Source organism: Micropterus salmoides, unplaced genomic scaffold (assembly GCF_014851395.1).
Source record: "Micropterus salmoides isolate LMB-PRFRI ecotype aquatic unplaced genomic scaffold, ASM1485139v1 Ms_hic_scaffold_20, whole genome shotgun sequence".
In the NCBI taxonomy this organism is placed as follows: Eukaryota; Metazoa; Chordata; class Actinopteri; order Centrarchiformes; family Centrarchidae; genus Micropterus; species Micropterus salmoides.
Window position 1 is genome coordinate 24,306,248 of NW_024041151.1, and position 20,128 is coordinate 24,326,375.

The window sequence follows — 20,128 nt, forward strand, 5'->3', positions numbered from 1 at the left end:
GAGTGACTTCAGGGTTGCAAGAGCGGCTATGTCCATGGTGTTACAGTTGCAGCACTGTTTCCTATAAAAACAGCCCCCAAGCTCATCCACCCACACACAAAGCCAAAAGGACACAGTTATACATGCCAACAAAATATACACTCCTGCATGCACAGATGAAATCCAGAAATGCATGCATGCAGGCCCACACACATACACCTTACGCAAAAATTAAAAATATATATATGCATGCCACGGATCCCACCCCTATGTGCACACACACTCCCATGGATGCCAAAAACACAGGCGCGCACAGATACTGCCACGCTGAGGTGAGGCAACAGCTGAAAGTCAATCTGCATATTCCCACTTCACTGCTGTAAGACTCACTGCCTTTCATGCCACTGATAGTCTTAATATCCTTTTTTCACTGTAACCAAAGTTTCTGTCAAAACACACACACACAGACACACACACATAAGCGCCAGCAGTGCTTGCGATGATTCATTGTAGCTGTTGTGGCACAGCATGGAGTAAGTGTTGGAAACCTCCGAGCTGTCTGCTTCTACTAAATTCTAGCCACATGGAAGAGAGTAGAGAAAGTGTTCTATTAGAGAGGAGTGACAATCATGGAGCTATATAACACACAGTAAGGCAGACATTGGAAGGGTTTATATGTTGTCACTAAAGACTTACTTAACGGTTAACAAATAATTTATGTTTTCACTTAATAAGGCATTAAAATGGTTTTATTTGGGTTGCCAGGTTGTGAAGTCATATGTAAGTGAAGGATCCCTTTCATGTCATCATATCATCTGCCAGTGATGTTGAATTAATCCAGGAGGATGCACAACATCTGAACACATCTTTTCAAATGCTGTTCAGAGTGGGGAATATAGTTGACACAATGACTATTTGTGACATTAAACGAGTAGGGCTGAAGCCATTCATTGATTAAATCGATTAATTCGATTACTAAAAAGCAAAAAAGATGCTTCGTTTAATCCATATAACTATATAGCACACTCAGTGTGCGATGTATACCATCGCTTTCAGGGGAGCTCAGTTTTTTTTTCGCGGGACAGAGTGTCTGACTGTGATTCTTCCTGTAGGATAATTAATAGGTGCAAGCACGTAGGCATGGAGCTGACTGTGAAAGTATCAGGCATGTTTGTCTTATAATTATAATTTTTATTATCATATGTAGCCATCTTGCTACAATTACGCTTCACACAACAGTTGTGGCTGTGTTTGTGATCTGACTTTTCTTTTCTCCATGAGAGGGAAGAATTTAGAAAGTTGCGTGGCGCTGCGAAGAGCCCCCAGCTGCAGTAGTGCATGGATAATGCGTAATATTCATCCAGCCAGAGGGAATGATCACGAACTGTTCACAGCGTGTCGGTCGTACTAGCGACACAACCCGTACAGGAGAGGAAGTGGGAGTGGGGCGGACCAGGGATTGGAGATTGCGGCTGTGTACGGTCAGGTGATTGTTCCCTCTGGATGAAGTCTGACGCTCCGCATGATCCATGATATGAAATATAGAGATAAATGTCAATAAAGCAAGCACTCAATATTTTAGAGACCCCCCGAGATATCACAAATCATGCTTTTAGGAGAGCTGATGTCTTATTAAGGGGAGCTGAGCTCCCCCCGGGCTCCCCTGTAGTTCCCAACCCCGAGCACACTGTTTCGCTGTGTGAACATGACGTGATTATGATGCCACTGTTTGCAAAGTTGAGGAAGAGAGAGAAAATAGAGAGGGACTAAGAAGAAAGTGTCCAAAGTATGGGATTATTTCAAGCTAAAAGAAAATAACTCAATCCATGTTACAATCCATCCACTGTAAAACAAAACTTGTGTCACCTAAGGCAACAGCACGACGGCATCTGATCAGAAAGCACCCGGTCCCGCCAAACAAAAGTACTTGTTAAATGATGAATCGATGAAATAATCTGTAGAAGCTTCGAGTACTAAAATCATCGTTAGCTGCAGCCCTACATTTGAGGATTAGTTACTTTGCTTTTATGAGAAAGAAAATGCATTCAAAGCATTTTGTTTAAGCTCAAGGAGACATTTTGGTGAGTAACACTGTTTTGTGAACTTTTGTAGATTTACAAGAAAACTCCACAGCGTCTATTTAAGTGCCATGATAGACCTACAGACGTCCCCGAAGGTCGTCCGCAAATAACTGAAGTGCAGCCTGAACTAGTCTGTGTATAATGTGCAAACATCCACGCATCTGTTGATTTGCACTTATTTGTGAACCAAGTGTGCTCAAACAGGTGTCCTTCAAACTTATAACAGTGCCGTAATTGATCCCAAAGGGTGTCTTACTGCGAATAAACCCCGGGGGCCACAGAAGAGCGGACCCATTAACATACCCCCGTCTGAAACCCGATACCCCATCTCTGCTGATACGTGTCCAGATAAGACTCTCACACTCACAGCACGGGGATGAGAAGAAAGCTCTGTCTCATTCCTCCCATACTCTGCGGGACCACTGAGATAAGTTTTGCTTTTAGAAGGAAGTGATGGTCACAAGGTGTTAAGAAGTGAAAGGTGACACGTGGTTATCATTATGTTACATCATGACCTGATCCCTGTCCTCACCTCTCAGGAAGCAGCTGGTTAGGAGTTGTCTCCTGTCCACTCACACTTCCTTGCTCTTTATTTTCTAACTTTCGGATAGTTTTAATGTCTTGTATTGATGCAGAGTGAATTAAAGTTGCAAAAATAAATTGTGCTTCCGCAGTGATACAGTTGTGCGGAATGAGATCTATAACAGTGGATTGTTAAGTAGAGCGTTCTATTCCTGGCCATGTTGTGCCACTGCATAATGGAAAGCCTCGTGAAGGAATTCGGTAAGGGCGTTTTGAAAAAGAAAACTGGGGAGATAACTTTCTCGGCGTTTTAAAAAAGGTGCCCTTGAACTTGAAAGTAACTGAAGTTCCACATGAGGCTTGTGCATTGAGGAATGGTGCGCCAGGATTTGATGTCTCCTTTTGAAGTGTCTTTATGAGCAAAGTCTGTGCTCTGACTCGCTGAATTGAGCTAAGCCCGTCATAAGCAGAGGCCTCCACTGTCTCTGCTCTTCTTTCCTTTTCTCCTCTGTGCACTTGAGGGACTCCTCCTTTCTTTTATTTCACCACCGTGTGTTGTCATAGCATACTAATAGTTTGCGGGACCTGTTCCGCAGCCGAAATTATTCTTTATATTAAAGTGATTCAGAGTTCTTACTTCCGCCCAGGTTAAACGACACATAGTAGCATTTATCAGAGAAACCCAGAGTGATTACTTCTAAGTTACGACACTGTGGATATTTTACAAGAGCGGACCAGGTAAAGCGACAGTGAGTACACCAGTCAGATGTCATTTGTTAGCTACCACGTTGGTTTTGTTTTGACAAAAAAAAAGGCTATGTTGTCAACACGCCTCCTCAACATGCGGCGCAGCTGCTGCTGTTAATGGAGTCTCGTTTTTTTTTTAACGTAGCCTCCTAGGCCTACTGATTGAGAAAGTCACCGGAGCAGACATACAGGGAGAGAGAGACGTGTTCACAGCAGAGGTACTGAACTGAAGGAGGCGGATTCAGTAAGTGAGACTACAATTAAAACGGTGAAATAAGAAACAAGCTAAGTTGCTACAAATACAGTCAAAACATTCCTGCTAAAACCGATTCCCAACCCATTGTATTGTATTGTTACAATATTACATTTGGACTGATTGCTGGTGGCTGTTCCACCAGTGGATGAATGTGTGTGAATGGTGAATGTGATGTAATGCAAAAGCGCTTTGAGTGGTCAAAAAGACTAGAAAGGCACTATACAAATACGGAGATTTTTTTGCATTTACTGTGTGTTTTTATGAAACCAAACACCATTTGTTTAACCTCTTAGTGGACAGAGGTTGCAATTTGCAAATAATACTTTTAAAAAAACAAAAAAAACATGAAACATTCATGTAATAATGCATTTGAAATGTTAGAATCGTAATTTATGATACGATTTATAATGGTGGTTGGTTTTATTATTAAAGCATTACACAACTTACCTGTAAGCTTGCAACAACCATGTCTCGCCATACTAAAAAGCAATTGTGGGTTTGTTATATTGTCTGTTTGTATGAAATTGAACCAAAACACCACTAGATTTACTTGCCCTCTACCTTTTTATCAGAATATTAAAAACTATTTCACTCTTTTGGTTCAGAATGCATCTGTTTATCTATGCAGCCACTCTCAATATCTGCAAACTTTCAGCTACACCGTCAGATCCTCAGGGCTACTACCCCTTCGAGGAAGTATTAATTCACCCCATTTTACATGTTTGAACATTGCAGCATTATGCTGAAGCCAGCGGGTGCACAGAACTTACTGTATAATCACATATGTCAATTATGTGCAGAATCTGACACCCACAAGCAGACAGAGACCCCCCACTGTACTGGGTGTGCCAATCGAATGTCCGCCACAACAAGTTATATAACACCTGCAGCACACAAAGTCCTAGTGTTATTCAGCTGGAGCATTTCAGGCGCTCGTGTTGTACATTGTACTGCAGGGAATCTTATGTCCTACATTCATAGTCCTTGATGTTTAAAGTCCCTCGTTTGTTTCTCTCCCTCAGTCTGAAGCCAAACCTCCTACTACTCAAAAAAGAAACCAAAAAACAATAGACAGATAGCATGTAAGGAAGGATTTTCAAGGGGTTTCCTAAGATGAGATGGTTGTACACACAGCTGCAATACCCTCTGTGAAGGGTCACATATGTGTTATAGGGGAGAGCGAATGTATTCTATTTCCAGAACCAGTCCTGAGCCACTTTAATCCCTCCGCCTTGCCTCCATTGGCATGGGCAGGAAAGAAAGAAAGGGCCCCCCCAGCCTGCCCACCCCACTGTGGGGAGCAATTTTGCTGAGATTGAGTTGCAGGTTTACTGAAAATAGATCATGAGTAGAAGAGTCTTCTCTGTCAGGCAGACAGAGGGTTCGATATCAGGAAAGGAGACAGCTCTGTTAGCGCTGCGCTGCGGGGGGAGAGACTACACTCTGCGTTTAACTGAGGTAAGACCTCATGTTGCGTGTGTTTACATGTGGGTGAGTGTGCACAGATGTGGGTGAGTGTGCACGTGTCGGCGAAGCTGGTTCCAAACAAATGACGCAGCTGTGTCTTATTTGGCGCAAGATTTTCCAGCACAAAGAAGCATTTTGCCAACATAAAGACCAATAGCCAATAGCTATTCTTGCACTCTTTACGTATTTAAATTGTGCAAATGATACTTGTTTTGTTCATTTAAATGACACATTTAGTATCACTTCAATATAAACTACACCACTTGCTTGATAATCTGCAGAAAATTTATTTTTTTCCCTTGGTATTAATAATGAAATAATGGAGAAAATACAACATGGAAAGCTCTGTAGGATAATAACCTAAAAATAATCTTAATTTTCCCCCCTAAGCTTAAGCCTTGTGTGTGTGTGTGTGTGTGTGTGTGTGTGTGTGTGTGTGTGTGTGTATTGAATTCAGTGTGTATTTGTGTAAACAGGGTGTGAAGAGCAGGCCAGGGATGGGTGTCGCGGTGTGAATTGAACATTTTCGTGTGGCGGAGGAGCTTTAACCTTTTCACCCCACTGAACCCACCAGTGGATCCATCATTCAAATGCAGCCAAACATTCAAACCCACATAAGCTTTTCATTTGAACTTCTAGTCAGGTTCCCCATGACACGACATATGTCATGCTGAATTATGTGTAAATGTGTAGTAAATGATGCACAAGAGATCTATTTGATGTGATGGTAAAGCACCATGGCTTGGAATATTTCACTCAGAGGGAGCATGATAACTGTAGCTTCAAGCTAAAACGTAAATGGCATTGCCAACATTTTTCAAACTTTGAAGCTATTTAAGAGGAATCAAATATTAGAGTGTAAGGTGAAATGAGATGCCAGGAGCCACAGCAGCTGGGCGTGTACCCGTCTATGTGCGTGTATTATATGCCGTGTGCACGTTAATGTGGTATATTTGCGTCTATGTATGTGCAAACATCTTTTTAGGAGAACTTGTGCACGTATGCATGTGTATGTACTGCATATAAATGCTTTTGTGTGTGTCTGTGTGTCAAATCAGCTGCTTCATCCTCATGGTATCATAAAAGATGTTGAAGGACTGTGTCTCAGGGCAGTTGCAGAGAACTCGTATATCTTACCTTTATATGTTTTAGTGTTGATGAATACTTTTCGTCAAGTGATGCATTGGTTTGTTATTGCACGGGCATAAATCACTGTGTTGACCACGTGTTTTTAAAGTAGAGGAAAGAGAAATGGGGAAGAATGAAAGGAAGAGATTTAATTTCCCTCATCTTTTCTCGCACATACCAAAAACATGCAAACATGTACCAATATCATCTTTTAACTGGAACTCGCAAGCATGAACACATTACACCAGGGCTTGCCTCGCTTCATTGGCTCCCAGTCCATTTTAGAATACATTTTAAGATCTTATTGTTTGTTTTTAAGTCACTGAATCGGTTGGCACCTCGCTACATCTCAGACCTCTTACAGGTCCACGGTCACTTAGGTCTACTGACCAACTTTGGCTGGTTGCTCCAAAAACCAGGTTAAAAACCAGGGGCGACCGCGCTTTTTCAGCAGCAGCCCCTAAACTGTGGAATGAGCTACCTCCACAGGTCAAATTGGCCCCGACCCTCGAATGTTTTAAATCCCGTTTTAAAACCCACTTGTATTCCCTGGCTTTTAACCCAGCATGAGAGCTGTGTAGTCTTGTTGTTTTATGTGTTTCTATGTGTTTTATATGAGTTTTTATGTTTTATTTCTTGCTCAGCACTTTGTAAACCTTTGTTTTTTAAATGTGCTATATAAATAAAATGGATTGGATTGGATATGTGGATCTCCATTTTAGAGTTGCAACAAACGATTATTTGTACTATTGATTATTTCCTGAAAATAGTGAAAAATACTAGAGCCCAAACGCTTTGTTAAAGTGAAGAAGAGCTGATTTATGAGCCGATATTTTGATTTTAAGAATGATTTGGATAGTTGTGTATTTCACTTTACACATGATCTGCCAAAATTTCAATGTAGCACATTCATGTAGTTCATCCCTTTACCAGCACTCTTCTAACCAAAGCTACGTGAAACCATTTAACCACCATCTAATCATGCCGTCTAGGACACAGTGAGCTGCTGTTGAATGCATCTAATACAACATGACTCTCTACAACAAGGACTTGCAACTTTGAGATTTTATTTAACTAACGTTATAACTATAACCAGAGTCGTTACGGCTCTGACTACAGCGTTTCACATCTACAACGTCACAAAAAGAGGAGCTACAAGAAGTTGTGTTAGATTCTTGTTCAGCTCACGTTTCTTTACATGTTCGCTCTGGTTTAATCATTTCAGACACGCCGACTACCTGCAGACAGGCGGCTCGCAGATATATTTAGAATACGTCAGAAACTGTAGTTTAAGGGCTCATTAATGTTAGCGCTCCTCCACTGATAAACACCGCATTAGCTTTGTGGCTAATTTAGCAACAGGCAGCTGCTGTAACGTTACGTGATTTTAGAGAATATTTAGAAGTGATGAACTAGGGACAAATGTGGACCGTTTGCTAGAACTGCCACACTGTTTCAAATAAATGTACAGTTACGTCTGTCCAGCAGCGTAGCTTTCAACACCCACTCACCGATCACACAGCCCTCTGCACGTTTCTAAATGCTGCGTCTAAACTCCGGTCAGCTGATTGTTTTCTTCTGTGGTTTTTGTGGTGAGGCAGTGTAGTTAACAGGGGAGCTGCAGCTGGTCGCCCTCTGTTGGGCAAACTATGCAACACCCATGACATGAAGGATCTGACTCTAGGTTTCTTTTTTAATAGTCATATATCTGCTGTTATAAATGGCCGATATATTGGTCGGGCTCTAAAAAATACCCATCATAAGTTCCCAGAGCCCTATGTGTTTTTACTTGAAAAATCACAATTATTAAGTTTTGTTGACTGACTAATCGCTAAATCAACTATTCTTGGTATAACTACCAAAACCACCTCTTGTTTCATCTTCTCCGACATATTGCAGCACTGTAATTGTTTTTTTTTTGCTGTTGTTTGTTTGTTTTTAATTAACAACTTTATTTGAATTTGCAAATCTAACAAAATTATAAAAACAATTATAATAGAACAATAAGTCAAGTACAAGAGCTGACTGCTAGGGGGGGGTGAGGGTCTATATAAAAACTTCAAAAATAACACAAGCTGATATAGTTTTAATTGCCTTTTGCTTTAGAGACCACTGAATTGATGAGGTAATGTTTGAACTCTTTTGAAAAGGCAAAAAAGCAAGGTTTCTTATCTGCGAATTTACATTTATGAATATGAAATTTGGCCATAATAATAAAGAGATTAATCAAGTACACACAAGTGTTTCTTTGTATGTTATTTTCTGTGAAACCAAACTATACATTCTTCCAAAGCAAACTTTCAAAAATATTTTCTGAAATAAAGGCACATAATTTTTTCCAGAAATCTTTTCAAAATAGGACAATTCCAAAACAGTTTTTGGACATCCACCACAGAAACTATTCACCACAATATCTTTCCTAAATCTGTACTTAATATAGTTTTTAGCTGAATAGAATTTATTTATTAATTTAAAGGAAACTTCTTTGATTTTTGCACTGTAATTGTTTTTTTTGTTGTTGTTGTTGTCTCTATGTACTGCTACAGTCATGTCTGTTTGTTAGTGTTTGTTTGTCATCTTTTGTGTTTTTGTCTCTTTTAAAGTATTCATATCCTCTTACTTGATAAATCATATGAATACTCACTTATTTCAAAACCTCCTAAATAAATATTTTCCATAGAGAGTTTTGGAGCCACATGCCAAAATCCATATGGGCTCTGGGGCTGTTTGGTTTATACTGTATGTTTGAGAATGGGCGCTGTTTGCTGTGGCGTATACATTCCTGTGTTCTGCGTAGCTAATGTTCCCAGTCAGATCCCAGTAAACACAGCCGAGGATGACAAACTCTCTTAGACTATCATGTACATTTCGTCATTATAAAAACAAAATGGTTCTTCTGTCATGCCAGATCCCTGCAGACAGATACAGGGGTTTCTTTGCTATGTTGTGAGCTAAATATAGAGTCAATGGGTGTTTGTGCCATCAGACGTGTCACATATGTGATATCTAAATAAAAAACACGTCTGGCTATATGAGCCCATGTGGCAAACATAGCCTCTGTTGTGAGTGTGTTTGTCAACGAAACCACTTCTTTCCCTCCTCTGTGATGCTAAACTGTCATTTTACCATTAGCCTAGTCAAGCAGACTGGTGCTTTTACTTTTCCAGTTTTTTTCACGAGATCGTGTTAATGGCTTAGTAGCTTCTGTTCCGTCCAGTACATTTAGTGTTTTAGGATAATTTATATCCAGCCCCATAATGTTTATCTCCTTTGGAAACAGCATGGTGCTAGTTATAGTAATTAGTCTCCCTTTGCTCTCCACTTTTTGCAAGAGGAGAGGAAGGGTCACTTTGAGATGAATTTTATCAAAGCTGTTTTCCAGAGAGGGAGGGAGGGAGGGAGGCAGCATTTGAAGTAAGACTTAAGGCTGCCGTTGCATTCCCGCTAAAACAAATGCTGTCTCTTTAATCTGCTGTACTGTTAAATTTTGCAGTGGAGTTATGCTAGTGCTGAACATTTGGGAGCCAGCGGGGCTTGTTGAGAGCATGAATAAAAGAGTTCCTGGGGTGGAGTGGTGCAGGATCCTGCTGCGCCAGATTTAGATCTGAAACAGGAGGGAGGAGACAGAGCAATGGAAGAGGGCAAAGAGAGCTGCTGCTAGGACCATCTGTATTGAGTATCAATAGTCATAACATCCTTTTTTACTTTCTGCATTTAGCAAATTGTTCAGGACAACCTGCACGACACAGCTCCAGATTTATTTTCCCTGTTAGTATGTGTAACCAAACCTTCTCTCTCCTTAGGAGACCTGGCCCTCATTCAATAGTTAATGTCATCAGCTGACTATGCCGCGCCAGCTAAGCTATGTGGATGGACTTGTGTGGTAGGGTGTATGATGGCCCTGGTTCTTTGTTCAGCGGGGTCTGCTTTGTGACCTGTCGGCGTGTGTGTTTGTGTGTGTTGATGTTCCAGCTGAACTCTCCGATGAACTCGGTCAGCAGCACGGAGGACATCAAGCCCCCGCTGGGCCTCAACGGCGTGATGAAGGTGCCCGCCCAGCCCTCAGGCACGGTCCTGTCGCTCACCAAACACATCTGTGCCATCTGCGGTGACCGCTCCTCAGGTGAGTGACATCAGACTGTGACGATCACCCACTGAACGGCCGCATGCACTGTCCACACGGGAAGCATTGGGCAACTGCAAACACTGAGGTCAAAATCACTGAATTTAAAGATTTAAAATGAAATGATGTGAGGTTGTTCTAGATTGAAACGGTTCTAAAGAATCATAGGGTTCCCAGTGCCTTCAGGAGTTTTTTCAACCTGCTTGTCTTTTCTCACTGTGGTGTCACAGCTTCATGTAAAAATGGATCATTTAGTACATATGAGTCACAGAACTCGAAAGGATTTTTTGTGACTCATCTGTACAAAATGACTCAAGAGGTCAGTGATGGTTTAAAATTATAAATATGAAATGACAAAACTTAAATTGATTGGAGATGACTATTTAAAAGTGCATGAGTCAAAGCCTAAAAAGCAAGTCCAGGGAATTTTAAGTATAATTTAAGGAAGAATCGTGGGGGAAAGTGAAAATATTTTCTTAATAGCTGGGATTACACAAGACTACATTATTACCAAATAAAAATAAAGTGGGAATGCACTTAAATTAAAAGCTTGTGTTCTGACCACACTGAGAAACCTTCAAAGAAGATCCAAAGATGAACTTTGGTCAGAGAACGGCCCCATGGGCTGCACTCTGGCAGAACTACACACTGCAGCTTTTTGCAGTGGGAGATCTTCCTGGAAGGACAACAGTCAGTGGAATTCCTCACAAATCTGGGCTAAATATCAAGCAGGCCAGAAAGAAGCCAGTCTTGAGAAAATGCATGTGAGGGCAGCTCCATAAAAGCACATGAAAGAAACTGAAATCATGAGGCAAAAAAACTGTTGCAGAAGCGTTGTGTCTGAGGGAAACCAGGCACAGCCCATCACTCTTAGCATCCCTACCATGAAGCATCGTCATGATGTGGGTGGATGTCTGTTGTTTTTGTCCTTTTTTTTTCTTGCAGCGCAGACTGCTTGTAGAAAATGAAGGCTGGAGGCAAATACAGGCAGAGAGGAACCTGTTACAGAAAGAGATAGAGAGCTTGACAGTGAGTTTCCTACAAAAAAAACAGTGCAATTAATACAAATGCTACCACGTATTTTTGAGAACTCATAAATTATATGAACATTTTAAACATTTTGATACCTTTGTGAAGATCAAATTTCAGCCACTTTAATGTCCAAAGGAGCGAAAATGCCAAATAAAGAGCAGCTACATCTGCACTGCTGACGCTAGTCTCATGTTGACATGGCTTTAAATGGCAGCACATTTTTTATTATACATGTAAGTATTTATCTTGTCAATTCTTTTTTCTTCTTGTTGGAGATCCAAAACATTGCCTCATATCAGATTTAAAACTTGGTGAAATTCAATCCAAATTATCAAAGTTCAAATATTCCAGGGGGAAAAATTCCCATTTTTTGGCCTTTCACACAGGGTTCTCTGAAACATTGGCTATCATTTGGTCAAGTGCTAGCCTAACCACTTTAACCACAAGAACATTTAACCACTATCTAACTGTTAGCCCAATGCCATCACACACATAATGTTCTTCTTTGTCTTTTTTTACACAGTCAACAAATAGCCCTGTGTTTAAATGTTTTTCTGGGGATAACCATGAAAAGCTTTCAGCCCAAGGATGATGCTGGATATCTAATTCATTGGACAGTCTTTGTGTTATTCTGCGTCATTGGTGCCACATGGACCCAAGGGGGAAAATCCAAACAATGTTTAATAGCAACAACAATGTTTAATAGCAAGTCAGGCTTCATGTAACTGTGCTCGGAGGCTTAATTTATTTTCTCCAGTGTGCTGACCAGAAACACAGGAGAATGCAAATGGACTTCATCCATCATAAATAACAAAAAAGAGTCATTATGAGAGGTGAAAAGAGATGAGTCGTCCTGTACCAGGACATGATGTGAGAACAGTACCGTAACACAAATCCACGAGGCCCCCCTGCAGCTTGCCTTCAGTAGGCCCCTCTTTGATTCCCCAGTCACCTCAGCATAACCCCCAAACACACATTCTGTTCACTTTAATAGGTCTTTGTTCACGTGATTTCTCTTTTGCTACCTCAGAAGCTGGTTCCTGTATGCTGTTTGTGTGCTTGCATGTCATCTCAAGCTGTAAAGATTTTTGATCTCAGCTCTCTTGCCTGAGACCTGCTTTTAAAGTTGCAGTGCGCCTGCGCCATGATTATGTTGCTTTTCTGGTGGTACACTGGGTTACTACACAGAAACCAAACTGACATTTTCTACTATATATGCATCAGACAAACCATCTCTGTCTCTCTCTTTCCTCAGGTAAACACTACGGGGTATACAGCTGTGAGGGCTGCAAAGGTTTTTTCAAAAGGACGGTGCGCAAAGACCTAACCTACACGTGTCGTGACAACAAGGACTGTGTCATTGATAAGCGCCAGAGGAACCGCTGCCAATACTGCCGCTACCAGAAGTGTTTAGCCATGGGCATGAAGAGAGAAGGTACAGCACATACCGTTGAGGATAAAGTCCGACTTACCCATTCCCTCAAATCTCTACTAATCTACATAGACACATTTAGCCACAGATAAGGTTCCTACTTTAGGAAATGAATGAGCTGTGTAGTGAGTATCATGAATAGAACTCATATTTATGTGACCAGAAACACACAGAATACCTGTATATTTGGAAATGGCATCAGTTTTGGAAAGTATTTTATCAGATCATCCCTTTTAAAATCAGTGCACTTTCTGCCTTTGTGTATTGAGCATAGTATAAAGGACAGGAGAATACAGTAGGGATGCACAGAATGCTCGGCTACCGATATTAATCGACCGAAAATTGCAAAAAAAAAAAAGCACTTTCGGTGTTCGGCCTAATAGGTCTAAAGGAAATTTTATCGAACAATTACGTTTACATGTCGGCAGTGTGGAAGCATTTTAAAGTTTCCGAGAAAGTTTGCAGACACTCTTCTGCTGAACTGTCTCCTATCACATCCACTCCATTTGTGGCTGACTTCTTCGAAAAGGCAACAAACGGTCTGACCCACTTTGAGTGTTTCTGTCACTCGTTTCTGAGAAGGCGATTCAGCTAGCCGCACCTAAATTTGGAGTGCACACATATTCAAGCCTTTATGGTAAATTCACTGAAACAGACCAGTGTGATCTGACAGGCAGGTTAGCGACTTCAGAATGAGAGTCCCAGCTGAAGAGAGGCTGTGAAGTCTTCATGTTGCGTGATATGAGAACCACATACAACATTATTTATCAAATTGGGTCGGACTTGATGAATTTAGCGCGAGGATACATATTCGTCTGGTTTTCAAAATAAGGTTTCTGTACAGGATGGAAATAAGATTAATTGGATTATATTCACAGAAAGTATAAAACATATTACATGTGTCCTTAAAAGTAAATGGACACATGTAATTTACTTTACCGGACCCTTGGCAGCATACTCTGATTTTGGTCTCAAACTGTTGTTGCCTGTGACTCCAGTATGCCAGTATACTCTCTGTGACTATAGGTATATTTATTTAATGGCGTCCACACTAGGTAGCAAAGCTTGCAACATACATATGATTCATAACCTTGGTAATCAGTGCAAAACATGACGCTTCCAAACCCACGACTTAGTCTTCTCTGAAAAAAAATTAATTTGATTTAGTTTGATTGCAGAGTAACAAAGGGCACATGCAGAGCAGCTAAGAGGTGGCATCAAGGTTAGAAGATGTCCCTTTTTGCTTGCTTCCTATTAGTAAAGCCGATTGTCCATTTTCACAACTTGCCATTTTTACAACTTGCTGTGATTCTGCTCTGCTACTGTACATGCTGTGAATTGCAGCCAAAGGCTCTACTGCATTTAAATATAAATATTTCTGCTTGAAGCACTACTTTAGGGGAAATAATACATTCAGCTGTTGCAGCTCCATTATTGATGCACATGGAAACAGAGTGATGGGTTGCAGGGAGTCCTTGGGGAGTTCATTGATGTAGACTGGAGAAATAAAGACATAGCAATGGAGCTGTGTGAACTTCTGCTTCCTTTGCATTGTCTGGATGTCACCGTTGCTGCCAAGCTCTTGTGCTCCTAATTATTTGTATTAACCTTGTATGGGTCAGCCTACCTTGTTATTGTGCACCAGCTTGTTACCACAAACACAAAATATGTTTTATGTGCTTATTTTGCAAGATACTCAACGCACAACATTTAATCAAAGCACTCAATTTGCGCCGTGAAAATGTGCACCACATTCCTCAAATTAGAGGCTACTGATGGAATGCACATACTGCTCCTGCCCTTTTCAAATAGATACAGAGATTTAGTCAGTAGCCACATATGCAGAACATATAGTTGTGGAGGACAGACCGTTAATCAAACTTTCACTCTTAACTCTTAACTTTTTTCCATCCGCATCAGTGCAGCTACAAGTCCTACTACTTTTAGCTTCAACAGTGACTTTACTCTTAAACTTCTGTTTGCAAATTACAGGTAAAGTCAGCGTTTTGTGTTGATGAAAGACTCTTATGTGTGAAGCTCCTACATCAGCCAGTCAGAGAGCACCAGTGAAAGCCAGCTACTGAATTCGTTTTGATGAAATTAGCTTACTTTTCTGCCCAGTTTAGTTAACTTAGCTTAGCAATGTTTGTTAGCATGCTAACCAGAGGCAGACTGTAATAAATGTCACTGAAATATTAATTTAATGGCAGCAAATATACTTGTAGATAGTTATGCTTTGAACTTTTGTTTTGGCCACAGTGTTGCATTGATTTGTACTGCACTTAAGTGCAGACATGTACAAGCGAATCACAAAACCTTTCAACTGAACTTACTGGTCTATATCACCATTGTCCTTGAATGAATCAGTAGAGCTGCATTTAGCAGCAGAGCTAACTTGTGAGTAAAAGCATTGTTGTCAGCTCAAATGTGATTACTTTCTGGTTAAAAGCTTACTGAAAGACTGCAAAAGCCACACAAAGTTAGCATGAAATCATAAGTATGCTGTTAATAGGTGCAGCTATTGGTTGTATAGGCCTGGTTTTGTGCTGAACTGAATGAACCAGCAACCAACTGAACTGAAGATGATCTGAATTAAATGCTGTGCCGTTATATACAATGATGCATTCGCTTACTAATACTGTACATATAGTATAGTGCATTTGAACTGTGATAAGTGAATGAATTACATAGTCAATGATTACAAATCTTAGTCAATCATTATTTCCATCTCTACTCTTCAGGTTTCATTAGGTCTTGTTCATCTGTTGAGGCATTTAGGCATGTGCGCACTCCAGGGTGAGGTTTAAACCACCCTTTTTACTATAGAACCTTAATTAAGCAGAGCAATAATAATAAAAGAGGTACTAAAAAAGAAAATGACATGTCATGAAAACAGGGCACAATGTATAAAGACTGAAGCAGTTTCACACAGACATTTCCTTTTAATGTACAGCATGATTGATTGTGTCCTGTTGATATTCTCTCAATAAGTGGGACTGGCTCTTGAGACCAGCATTGTTGGCTGTATTTGTTTGATACCGCACTTATCGCTTTCCAGTCTTTGAGAGCGACTTGTTAACCTTGAGTTGGCAGACACTGTCTATGATTGTGGGGCAGCGCAGTAAAGCACCTTCGAGGATGGATTACAGAGCTGATAAGACTAGGAAGATTTGGGTTGTGTGAGGAGAGGGGGGAGGGTGGAATCAGGCAGTCAGGTGTGAATTTTAACACTCCATGAGGGTGTTAAAAATATTAGCACTCAGCAGTTGCTGTTAAGCACTCTTTTGCACATTGAACAAATCAATCACTGCCTCTCACCAATGTGGTCGCCACGGTTACAGAATATAGAGTGCATAGATTATACTGAGCGATGTACAGTGTCGCCAGTGGACCTGGAGAGCAAAGATGGTAGCAGGTGTTAACCAGGTGTGTGTGTGTGTGTGTGCAGGTTCATGTGTGTTAGATGTTTAAAGCTGAGTAAACAAGAAGAATACATGTTTTTGGGGTGGGTGGGTGGTGGGGGGGGGTAAATGTGTTTTGGAGGCTATTCTATCCAAGGCCAATTTGTCTTGACCTTTACTTGGCCTCCCCTGCCCTCCCTCTTACTTTTATTTATATCATTGTTGGGCTCTTTACTCCTTTCAAGGATATTATCATTTACTGCCTTTCGCCTCACTCAGAGTGCTGCCTAAGCCTCCCCCCACACCCTGAGGGCTGTGGTAAGAGAACAAGGCAGCAGTAGCCCAAAAGGCTAAGCGAATCTACAGAAAAACAGGATTAAATGAATTTATACTCTCCAAGTCAGGAGAGGAGAGGAGGAGGGGGGGAATAAAGCTAACATGATTTCGGCCCTACTCACCTCTCCCTGACTCCAACACAAGTATTCTACCCTTGGGCTGACCTCCACCACCAGACAGCAGTTCCTCTGAAATGGGGCCCCTTTCCGTCTCCTCCTCTAACATCCTCTGCTCCCCCCCCCCACCAACGAGACCACTGTGATCCAGGAATTGGAATAGAAACCAGAGTAGGGGAAATGTAAGGAGACAGATCATCCTGCAAACCCAGTGTGTGTGTGTGTGTGTGTGTGTGTGTGTGTGTGTGCGTGCGTGCGTGCGTGCATGCGTGCGTGCGTGCGTGCGTGCGTGCGTGCGTGCGTGTGAGAGGCAGGACAGTTTTCCAGGTGTGTATGTAAGCTTGCATGCTGACAGTGAATTTCCAAAAGCCCTTTATCATTCAACACGTTACGTCCAAAACTTTTTATTAATTCATTGTGAGGACAAACTTATAAACAGCCACAGTACTTTTTTCTGTGGTTTCTTGAATTAAGTAAATTGTAGCCTTTTGAAAAGACAAAACACACACACATCCCCACACACACATACACACAGGCATCTTTTCCATTCTCACTTAAGGGTGGAGGTGCGGTTTCTCTTGCCTCAGCCACAGTGAGTCTCGGTGTCTGCTCAGCACACAAACCATTTCCTGTGTCTCCTTGCCAAGCCAATCAGTTAAAAGAACCAATACGGTTTGCTTCAACCAGCTTTTGTACATGACATGGGGAGAAAAAAAAACCTACAAGACAAAGTCTTCATTGATTTGTGTTCAAGGTTTTTATTTAAGCCATTCTGGTGACCATGCACGATGTAAAAGAGCGATGTGCCAGGCGTTATGAATGTGTATAAAAGGAGCCGGCTGTTTGTCATTGAGCGCTGCATGAAAAAAACATCTCTTTGCAAGCTGAAAAAAGTCTTTTCCACTCTGCTGCGTTGTGCATAATGTAGGTCTAAGGTCCTAAATATATTACATCCACACTGTCAAAGCAATTATTGATGATTGAATTGTCTTGGATATGTTTACTAGCATAGTACATACAAGGTCATGCACTATTCACTGGCTTACCGAGACGCACTGACTGAAGCAGGTACTCACACATGCGGGTTCTTGACATGGGTAAGCGGACACACACTCAAGCACGTGAGTGTGAGTGACACTTTGTTCGTAAGTGTGTGTAGATACATACAAGGACCAACAGCCTATTCAGTTTTCTGCTGATGTGTACCAGAGAATGAACAATTTGTTTTCTCAAAATCAGCAAGAATTCAAGCATTTAATCAAAGGGAAGATTCAGTGTTGAAAGCTGCTCAAAACAAAATCAAATCTGCCCTATCAAGTCATTTCATCTCAGATTCATCCAGCATAATTTCTTTTTCTTAGAGCACAAAAATTATCTACCAGTGCGGTTCCCCTTGTTTGAGAATGTTGATCTTGATCTTGGGTAAGGCAGATTGTTGCACTAGAAACAAGAACATGGTTGATTTGAAAAGCGCTGGGATAACCTCACCACACTGGCAGATTGGCAGTCACTTGCAGTCCATTTCAGTTGCTAAGAATTAAAGCTGTTTGCATGAAAAGTTGCTGAATTAAGCTGCATTATTAAATGTCTGGTCACTACAGGGCAGAAGTGATTTAAAAAGGAGCTGATAAAAACACACAGCCCTGACATAGTATTCCCTTTAAAAAATTATAAATGCTAATTTATTAAGCAAACAGTAATCTACTTACATATCAGTAGTCACAGAGCAATATTAGCAATTATTTGGAGTTGTGTTTGTGTCCACCTGATGAAAGTTAAATATTCACTCTTTTTTTAGCTGTTGTGTAATCTCCACCAACTCCTGGGGAAAGCGTCTGGCTTTTTAGCTTCTACATGTTCCACTTTCCTTATCAGCTAGTCCCTAAATTTGTCTGCCATTTGTAGCTGGGCTGGTAACAGACAATTGGTCTATCAGAACTTGCGGCTAATGACGAAAGCGGCAAGAGTGAATCAAAACTGTAAATGTGCTGTAAAACCCCAGCGCTTGAAAGAACCCCGGGGTTGGGGAGGGATGTCACAATACCAGAAATGTATTAGTCGATACCGACACCAGTAACATTCTCGATACCAATTTGATACCATGGTAAAAAATTAAAACAACACAATAAATCCCATGTACTTCAAGATGCACTCTTTTAATAAAAACATTGAACATTACAAAAAAACAACTAACCGCTGTGAAAGTTGTGAGAGGATGTCCAGGAAGTGATTTGATGTCAGTATATTCCTAAATGCAAGCTGTTGAAATTACAACCTGGCACTGATCGTATTTAATTATTAAATTAATTACTTAATTTACTTTAAGTAACTTTTCTTTACAAACTCACAGGTGTGAAATCTTTTAGGGTGTTAACTATCTATATTGGCAGTTGTTTGAGATTTTTATATTGAAAAACCAAAAAGTTATTGACTATTGAAATGGATCGTATTGCACTTTTGAGACGGTCCCTAACACCGCCAACAGTAACAGGCGCGTTTGACAGACATTCAGTTCTTAGCGCTGCAAACTGCATCGTCATGTTTGGCGATTTTCAGGTGATCAAAACTGTGAAACTCAATTTTGCCTTAACTGTGCCTAAATTAGCTCTCCAACTGTGAGAAATCGAGGCTTTGACATGGAGCTATTACAGGTAACAGGCTGGAAACTAACTTCACTCCGGTTTCCATTCTCTTTTCTTTGCGGCGATGCGAGGCAGAGCTGTCGCTTCAGCTTCCACGTGTTGGATCTATGGTAGATTTGGTACCTAGCAAAACGAATACCAACGTCTTTTCTGAATTTTTAGTATCGACTTATCAAACTGAAGTATCGGTTCTCGTGACATCCATAGGGTTGGGTAATAATTGTGAATTGGGTTGTTTGTGAGTCATCTTTCACATTACTAATCATCTTCTGTTTCTTTGTCAACATAAAAACTATTGATTAATGCAGCTTTAATATTTTAAGCAATTGACTTTTGCATTAGAGTCATTTTCCTAGAAAAATAAGCAAGCTTTTGAACCCTGAACTAAAATCTTGCTCAGTAATCAAAACCATGTAAACTTGCAATCCTGAATCTTCCTTTCAAAAAATACATGTGTTGTCGTTGTGACACACGTTGACATTGTAAAAACAACAAAACAAAAAACAGCAGTAGTGACCGGAACCAGTTTTGTTACATGCAGCCGTTCAGGAGGAGCGCCAGCGAGCCAAGGAGAGAAATGAGAACGAGGTGGAGTCCACCAGCTGCGCCAACGAGGACATGCCCGTGGAGAAGATTCTGGAAGCAGAGCAGGCAGTGGAACCCAAAACCGAGACCTACATTGAGACCAACCTTGGTGTGCCATCCAACTCGGTGAGTTGGGATTTTTATACATTCTTTGGCAAACACTCGTACACGTATTTACTGATTTATTGTGGTGTTGCATTTGTCTAAATGGTTACTGTTCTCCATAACCTTAATCTGACTACAAATTAACTGTAAAAATGGATAACTATTTGAACACAGCT

At 40.9% G+C, this 20,128-nt stretch overlaps 1 protein-coding gene across 5 annotated transcripts in view; it reads left to right on the forward strand.

Moving 5' to 3' along the window:
• Positions 1 to 20,128, forward strand: part of rxraa (retinoid X receptor, alpha a) — a 110,594-nt gene that overhangs the window by 73,331 nt on the left and 17,135 nt on the right. For 2 of the 5 annotated variants that reach the window (XM_038734627.1, XM_038734628.1), the window contains 3 exons: positions 10,144 to 10,303; positions 12,591 to 12,770; positions 19,789 to 19,973. In XM_038734627.1, the coding sequence (XP_038590555.1) occupies positions 10,144 to 10,303; positions 12,591 to 12,770; positions 19,789 to 19,973 (525 nt within the window). The remainder of the gene's footprint in view (positions 1 to 10,143; positions 10,304 to 12,590; positions 12,771 to 19,788; positions 19,974 to 20,128) is intronic. The other 3 variants (XM_038734630.1, XM_038734629.1, XM_038734631.1) reach the window with 3 other exon arrangements.